Source organism: Anarhichas minor, unplaced genomic scaffold (genome assembly GCF_050575085.1).
Source record: "Anarhichas minor isolate MPS153535 unplaced genomic scaffold, ASM5057508v1 ptg000022l, whole genome shotgun sequence".
NCBI classification, from domain to species: Eukaryota; Metazoa; Chordata; class Actinopteri; order Perciformes; family Anarhichadidae; genus Anarhichas; species Anarhichas minor.
The window spans coordinates 1,574,785-1,583,378 of NW_027466468.1; the positions used below are offsets into that span (position 1 = coordinate 1,574,785).

Genomic DNA, 8,594 nt, shown 5'->3' on the forward strand with positions numbered 1-8,594 from the left:
CAATAGTTTCCCCTCAGGAGCCACAAACCTTTTCATTCCCCTACACGTGGATGGGCTAGTGAACACATCTTATTCTAAGAAATGCCATTTGAAAATATGGTTGTGGTTGGTAATGGTTTGTATGGAATTGCAAAACTCATTGCTTTTGTGTAAATGTGGGACGTCACTGGAGCTCCCTCAGGGACCCTTCAGGGACCCCTAAGGTCCTTGGACCCCTAGCTCAGGTTCTGAAGCAGCACTAGTATGCTCGTAGTAGTATTGGTATCATTTCGAGAAAACTAGTTCTGATTTTCATATTAGATATTTAGCTGTCAAGTTAAGATGAATGTAATAACAAATAAAAAAGGTCAGGGGGAAATTAAAATCAAAATCTGAACGAAACTTGAAAGAGTTTTTATCCCCCTCCCCCCCCCCCCCCTTTTTGCTTGAAAATGGTACGCTCCCTCCTTCCGATGGTTGTGCACTGGGCTGCTGTGTTTGGTCTTTTCCTCCAGACTCCCAGCGTTTAGGAAAGCAGCGAGCTGGAAGTACGTACGTGGTGATACATGGCACCTTTGGGAGACGGCGAGGGCTTTTCTGTCTCGGAACCAGCAGCCTGAGTAAAGGTATTTGCCAGTTCGACATTCTGAATCGGACTCGATTATTTTTGCGGGGAACTGGGGGCAAAAAATATGATAAAAGCCTGAGGTTTTGGGAAGACGAACGAAGAGGGAAAACCTCGAAGTTTGCGAGCTTCGTCCACCACCTTTATGGAAACGTAGAGTTCTCCCGCACAAGGATGGTTTGGGGGTAGTTATATGGAGTCTGAGTTGGAACTGGGAGCCGTTTTCGAAAGGATAAAGGCGGGAGAGCCACGGTGGGGAGAAACTTTCCCTTGTTGAAGAACAAGGCGGTCGGTTTGCTGTTGAGTAATCTTTACGCACGGTCTGCGCGCACACACACGTTTTGTACAACCCAAGATGCGCCTGTTGAGCACGTCGTGCGGAGAAATCCGAGGGAGAGCACACATGTCCGGAGTGGTGCCTTTTCTTCTTCTCCTCGCGGCCGTGCTGTCCTGCCACGGCTGTCCGGACAAGTGCTTGTGCGTCTCGCAAACGGTGAAATGCCAAAACCAGGACTTGGACGCGATTCCGCATTCTTTGCCGGCCAATACCAAGTTCCTGTTCGTCACGGGAAACTACATCTCCCGTGTCGGGATGGACTCTTTCCCGACCCGTTTGCAAATGCTCACAGACCTCTATCTCAGCGGGAACGAGGTGGAGTCCGTGGACGCAATGGTGTTTGACAACTTGCCAAACCTCGTGCGGCTGGACCTGAGCAACAACATAATCCAAACTTTCAGCGAAAGGGCTTTCCCAGAGGACAACAAAGTGCAGCTCCTTAACCTCAGCAGTTCTTTCCACAACCACTCCTTCATGGACTCGGTCCTGAGCGTCCTACAGAGCGGACACCTCCTCCAGCTGACGGTGCTGGACCTGTCCAATAACGACCTTGTGATCCTCCCGGACGACATATTCAGCGAACTCCCCAACCTGGTCACCCTGAGCCTGCAGAACAGCTCCATCCTCTCCGTTCACAACGGGACGCTGAGGGCGCCGCCGCTGCGTGACCTGGACCTGAGGGACAACAGCCTGAGGGACCTGCCCTACGCCACCCTGGCGGAGCTCGGCCTCAAGCCCGCCCTCCTCATCCGGCTGGCGGGGAACCCCTGGCGCTGCGACTGCTTCTTCGAGGACACGCTGCTGTGGCTGAAGAACACCACCCAGGTCGTCGACGCGCAGAACCTGACCTGCGCCGAACCCAAGGCCATGAGGCGCCAGCCGCTCCTGCAGGTGGAGCAGTCGCGGCTGAGGTGTCTGGGCAACATGGAGGGCGTGCTGGAGACCTCGTACGTTTTCCTGGGGCTGGTGCTGGCGCTGATCGGCGTCATATTCCTGCTGGTGCTCTACCTGAATAGAAAGGGCATCAAGCGGTGGATTTACAACATCCGGGACGCTTGTAGGGACCACATGGAGGGGTACCATTACAGGTATGAGATCAACTCTGACCCGCGTTTGGCCAACCTGAGCATCAATTCGGATGTGTGAGCGAGGACGGGACACTGTCTGGGACCCCGCAGTGAGATATATATATATATATATATATGAAATGACTTATACTGTTAAAATTTGCATGAAAGTCTTCCTCCTCCTTCCCCCCCCCATGATGCTATCCAGACTTTGCATCCCTCATGGCTCCTACTTAACCCCCTCCCAGAGCCTCCATTCAACCTGCCGCATGTCCAATACAAATACCAGGCAGCTGTGATGTCATCTGAGTTTCCTCCGTGTAACATTGCATGGACAAAGAATCACGGCGAAGGTTGTTTTTGCAAAGAGTGATACGTCCTATTTTTACTTTTCCTAAAGGATAAACATATGGAGCACATTGACTTTTAAGTGAAAGAAAACATTGCATCCTTCTCACTATGCCTCTGATGCGAAAAGAGACAAATGCTCCACTGCTTGTTTATGAGTTTCTTTTTAATATGTGAATTTGTGAGATACAGTATGCCCATTTTGAATGATTATAGTGCACATTGCATAGTTGTTGAATTTAGTAGGTGGATGTAATTGCTCTTTTTTTTTTTTCTGTGGAGATATTGGGCTAAATAAAATGCCTCTGGATTGCTGGTATCTGTCTCGACTAAAGCCCTTTTAATCTTCAGGAGGAGCGTGATCCCGGGCTTTGACTCGGAGAGAGACGCTCCCTCCTGAGACGGCGCCACAGCTGGCGTGAAGCATATATGACAAAACACAAAATCTTACTCCAGTTCAACAATGTGTGGGAATGTCGTTTGTACTGTAATATCTCCACAGCAACAGTTTAAGCGCTGAGCTGCCGCAGCAGGAAATAAAGTCAAGTTGAGTAGGGGACATACTGTCTGAATTTAAATGAGCTGTCTGTAGGTCTATAGGTGATGAGAGCAGCCAACTTTTCCTTTTTTGCTTTTTTAATCTCCCATCCAATTTGCTGCCTGCTGTGAATCTGATAAAAAAAAAAACTTGGCTCTGAAGCCAATTCCCCCAAAATAACGTCTGTGAGCTGCAGCCCGTGGGCAGGTTTCACATCCTCTCTCGGTAGACTCCAGCACGTGAAAGCATTTCAACGTACTCCAGCTGCAAGAAAGAAATGGTACATGGCATTTCGTGGCACATGCAAATGAAGGCAAACTGAACCCGAGGTTCTTGTGGCGACACACACACACACACACACACACACACACACATACACACACGCACGGGGTATTATGGAGATGAGCTCCAGCAACGTTTCGTGTAACCCTGTTTTAGGGGAACTGGCATCCTTGGACAAAGTGTTTCTCATTAGCGTTTATACCCAACTGTCAATTGCAATTTTGCCGTCAAGTATAGTATGGATGAATAATTAATGTGTGCTTTTGTTTTTTCTTTGAAGGGTATACTATGCATGCTTGCTGCCTATAGTCTAAATTAATGAAGATGTTTGGTTGCGTCTGCACTCAGGAATGACCTTCCTTGGCCCGTTGAAGAAAACCTGGATCGATAATGATTTCCATCTCGCGCTAAACCACACACATCTGTAACAACTGGCCTCCCGGTAGCCTGCGTCAACGTGTCGCGCCTTGTTGACAGCGTTGCTCTCGCACAGATTTCCTCTCGCAGTTTTCTCCATTCAATTTTTGTCATCATCGACAGCTGCAAATAATTGTGATTGTCTCCGGTGGCGCGCGAGGAGGGGGGGGGGAGGGAAGAGGTCTGTAACACGGTCTGTCTGGTCTTGTGTGCTCGCAGCGCCGCAGACGCTCCGCTGTCTCTGAGGGCTGAAGACGTGTCGTCACACCTTCAGCTTCACACTTCACCGCCCGGAAAATCTCTTCTTCTAGGAGACGTTTGTTCAAAGGCAGCAATGCCGATAAATAGACTAGAATGTGTATTATGCCGCAAGCTTTTTTTAAATGATTTTTTAAAATCGGGTTATTACTCTCTATTTCGCGTCCTTGTGCGATTGTGTCTTTGCGGGTTGATTTCAGCCCCAAAGGCTGTTGGTTACAAGCACTTGTTCCCTCACTATGGATTTGTAATTGTTGCAGGTTCAATTTGGAAATGGATGATCACACTTAACACACACACACATACACACACTCTCAATTCCCCCAAGTGAGGCTCCGTTCCCTCTTTGTCCCAGGAGGGACGTACAGGTGCAGGCTGCTTAGAACCCTAATGTTTCCACAGAGACTTGTCGGTGAGCAGGGCCCCTCCTCACACACTCTGCAGACTCGTATTAAGGAGTGATTTTTGCCCAGCCACGCCTCGAGCTACGCTTGGCAGAGCAGGTGTAATTACAGTGAAAGGGAGGGAGAGAGTGAGTGAACGGTCGGAGGGGAAGAATAATGAAACGGATGAGTGTGGAGGAGAGTGCTCTCTGCACACCCTTTTCCCAGCTCACTCAGTGGCCCCCCTGTTGTGCTTGTTAACACCCGTCTCCAAACGGTTTCGACGTCCACATAGCCGGTCATTGACTTGTGGTGTCAGCAGAGATCCAGAGAGGCAGCAGTGTGTCTCTGGCCAGCTCCCCGGAGCGCCACCGGTGTTTGTTCTTTGTCACCAAACGCAGGTTGTTTTTTTGTCACGGACACTGCAGCCAGCCCTGTTTTGCCTCTTCGACTCTTTTCCGTTCGCTGAGGCCCCGACTGTTGTGTGACCACACACGCAGGAACATTGTTTTTGTCACACGGCTGTCCTTTTGTCTGAACAGTCCGCCGCCTTACCTTATGTGAGGTGGATTTGTTTTAGCTTTGGCTAAAGCAGATGTTGAATGACTGTCATTCACCTTAAAGAAGATGCATATGACATACTGAGACCTATTCTCTAATGGTATAGCCGATTTATGTCATATGGATGGTCAATTGGATGCCCTAATAATCAAATGGGTATAAATGCTTTATTATTTAAAGGATAGGTTCAGAGTTTTTTCACTTCTATCTCACACAATAGTGAGACCGTTTCTAATCCTCCCCTGCAGCTCAGCAAGGAAACACTGTACATGGGGGAAAAAATGACTGAAAGGGATTTTGGTAACTGACATTTCTGGAGCCTCATTTTCGCCCCAGCCAGATACAAATAACTGTCCATTTTGCAGAGCAGGCCTCCAGCCAATTATGTTCTGACAATCTATTCATGCAATCTGTGTTTTTAACTGTACATGGGACACCGTTGTTCCCTGCCTCCCTCCAGACAATGGGCGCAGAGAAGAGCTGTCTTCAGGACAAAAGTCTCCACTAAACAAGAGTGTTTGGAAACTCTATTCAGACGAAATAATCAAATTTAAACACCACCTGCTAGCTGAAGAACACACTGGCCTTCAGAAACCCGATTATCAGTGGAGCCCTGTCCCAGCCGCTGCCCCTGCACACGCAGTCACTGTTCCCTGCTCACAACCGTGTGTGTTGAGCCATATTTAATATGCCCGTGCACTTTCCTAGTGTTGAGAGACAGACTGGCAGGTTATCAGATTGCCAGAGTGCCATAATTACATTCACCGCACCGCACTGGTCTGCTGCTCCACAAACACCTGGCACGTTGCCCCAGCCGCTGACCTTTCCCTTGGAAAAGAAAAGAAAAATCAGGCTGTGTAAACAGGAGTTGTATGGGACACGCTTAGTAGACTGAAATCAAGATCCTTGAACCAAAGCAGCAGAAAGCCCCTCAATCCCTCTGATGTGCCACCATTGCTGCTGATCCTCAGCGCCACGCCGGGCGTGGACGGCCCGGGCTACTTGTCATCCACCCCCTCAACCACCACCTCTGCAACCTCCCCTCCGCATGAGATGCCTCCGCTTCTCTAATGTGGATTTATGACGGCGTACGAGAGTGCCCCCCCCCCCCCGTTGAGCCATGTTAGACTTAATGAACAAGCGGCCTCCTGAACGAAGACGGATCTGAGCCGACAGCGCTGCGGCCTCTTAGCGAGCTTGAGAGACGGATGCAGGGACAAAACGCAGGGGTGGGAGAGATCAGGGGGCGAACGCAGCATCGTGGATCGGCTAAGATATGTGGTGGCTTTTGCTCGGAACTCAACGTGATACATGTGAAATGTCAAAATGCACTCAGAGAATGACCTTTATGTGTAGAATTGCCGGCACTGGGGGTCAGGTAAGGTTACTAGTTAACTTATGGTGTAAAATGTTAATAATATATTGACCTTTCCTGGGCGACCTTTACTCTTGGAGGATTTTAGAGAATATATTTAATCATTTTCCTCTGAAGAAAAAGTACATGTCCTGATGATCAACATATCTTAATTAGACAAGCAACAAGCATCTTTGTAGCGGGAAGATGGGAAGATGTTTCAGCTCAAAAAGCTAAATCACAAAAATTTGTAATAATCAAATAAGTTTACCAGACACACAAATGCGCAGCAGTTGATATTTCATTTTTCAGTTTCATGAATCAAGAAGTCGGAAAAAAATCTCCCACAACCTTTCGTGTCTTAAAAGTCTTCACTCAACACAGCAAATGTTGAAGTGTTACCTCTGAGCGCTGCGGCTGCACACGCGAGTCATTTCTGTGTTGATTTCTCAGCACTCAATAGCACAACGGATCAATGGGCCAGTCTTAAGTGGGAGCTGGTGTTTTCCTTCAATACATGTCTTCCGTGAACTCAAACTTAAGGACCCAGCCTGCTTCTTGTACAGTAATGTCTGTAACGTGAGGGACAAGAGTGGTGTCTCCGTTGTATTTTAAAAACCACTAGAGACTGATTAACGTGTGGACATGTACATCTGACGCCGGTCTCTCGCTGCTTTGCTCTTCACCAGAAAGCGAGAAGCGTTTTTACACTCACTCGTTCTCCCCGTACATGAGCTGATGTCCCGACACGTGTGGTGGGAAGATCGCTGGCCTTGAGCTTTTACAGCCAGTCATCTTTGGTTAGAAATCAACACACTCTTAGGTTTATGTCAAAGTATTCAGCAACAATAAAATAGGAGATCAGGAATGGGTGTCTGTTGTTCATCCTTATTATATACTGATGCCTAATGAAGAATGTTAATGATCAAACTACCGCTTGGTGCTGCACCTGTTAACGACAATAGTGCACTGTTTGTGCAGAGGCAGGAATCGGGTAGCAGAGAAAGGAAGCTAAATTGTAAATTATTAGATCAACTACTATCTGGATTCGGTTGTCTGGAAATCTGATCTGGAGCAGATACCACAGTCAACCCTGAGCTCATGGAAACATGTTACTCTACTGCTCAGTTACACCGTCGCTGTGTTTACACTGGGTCATGATCCAATCCACACAGCCATGTACAGATTACTTACCTTTTAATCACTTTTACACTCGATGTGTGAAGCCAGGATGCCTACAGCCCTTCAATCAGCTGCATACTCACTATCTTAGCAAGTAAAATGGGTGTATAATCCGTAGGTTACAATTTAGTAAAGGAATGTACTATTATGCATGTCTGTTTTACATTGTGTGTTTACACAATGTAATTAAATGTAACGGCGGCTATTTCTTTCCTCTAATGTCTTAACTGAGAAATGTAATTTAGAGTTTATTTTTAGTTTGATATGAGTGGTAAATGTCACTACTGCGAAGAATGAATAAATTTGGCATTGAACTTTCTGGTTTGATATTTGATTATTTCCCTTTTGAGGTGTTTTTTCCAAATTCCACTTTTTTTGTCTTTGTAAAAGATGAACGTATTGTCATCGTATATATAGTATTTGACTTCATCAGACCATTTGGTGATTGATATACATATATATATACACACGTATATATATATATACATATTTTCACCAAATGGTCTGATGAAGTCACTAAATTTGTCGCTAGGCACTTTCTAGAAATACAATCACTAATAGGGTCTGAAAAGTCGCCAAATCTAGCGAGAAGGTCGCCAACCAACACTGCTCCAGGAAGTCACCGCACCCGGCCAAGAAATAGTCCAACTCACCATGAAACGACAACTTCTTATTTTTACACTGTTTCTGTGGGCATTAAAGACATTACATGTTCATTAATGAGCTTTATAGTTGCCGGTAGGTGGATATTTTTACAGTCAGGCTAGCTGTCTTTATGCTAAGCCAAGCTAACAGTCTCTGAGCTGTAGCTGTATATCTAGAGACAGATACCTGAGTGGTATCTTGTCATCTAACTGTCAAGATAGCAAAAAAGCCCCCAAAATATTCCTTTTATGTTTATGGTGCTTTCTTCGTAATGCATCTTTTAAGGAAGACACCACGGCCTAATGTGCAAAAAATAAGTTAGCTTAAGCAATAGCTCAAAGTTAGCTTATATTGGTAAATCCTCTCAGCAACAAGCACTTCCACTCTAAAATGGTAAGATTTCCCTGTGGACACGCTCAAACCTAAACACCACTTCAGGTTGAGATGAGTGTGTCTACATTTTCCTCATCCAGTGTTTATTTTTAACCACCCCATGTGACAGCGAATGGGCCGAGTTTTTACTTCTGTAATATAAGAGGTGTGTTGCACCTCAGAGGGAGAAATAAAACCGATTTAGAGAAGATAATTGTAGTCTGTGCTCGTTGCTTTCTGTTCTTT

At 46.5% G+C, this 8,594-nt stretch overlaps 1 protein-coding gene across 1 annotated transcript; it reads left to right on the forward strand.

The window, feature by feature from the left end:
* The first annotated feature begins 448 nt into the window (after nt 1–448).
* Nucleotides 449–2,675, forward strand: tpbg (trophoblast glycoprotein). Its single transcript, XM_076096650.1, has one exon. It carries the CDS (start codon nt 960–962, stop codon nt 2,085–2,087), a length of 1,128 nt encoding a protein of 375 aa, XP_075952765.1. The 5' UTR covers nt 449–959; the 3' UTR covers nt 2,088–2,675.
* Nucleotides 2,676–8,594: the final 5,919 nt, after the last annotated feature.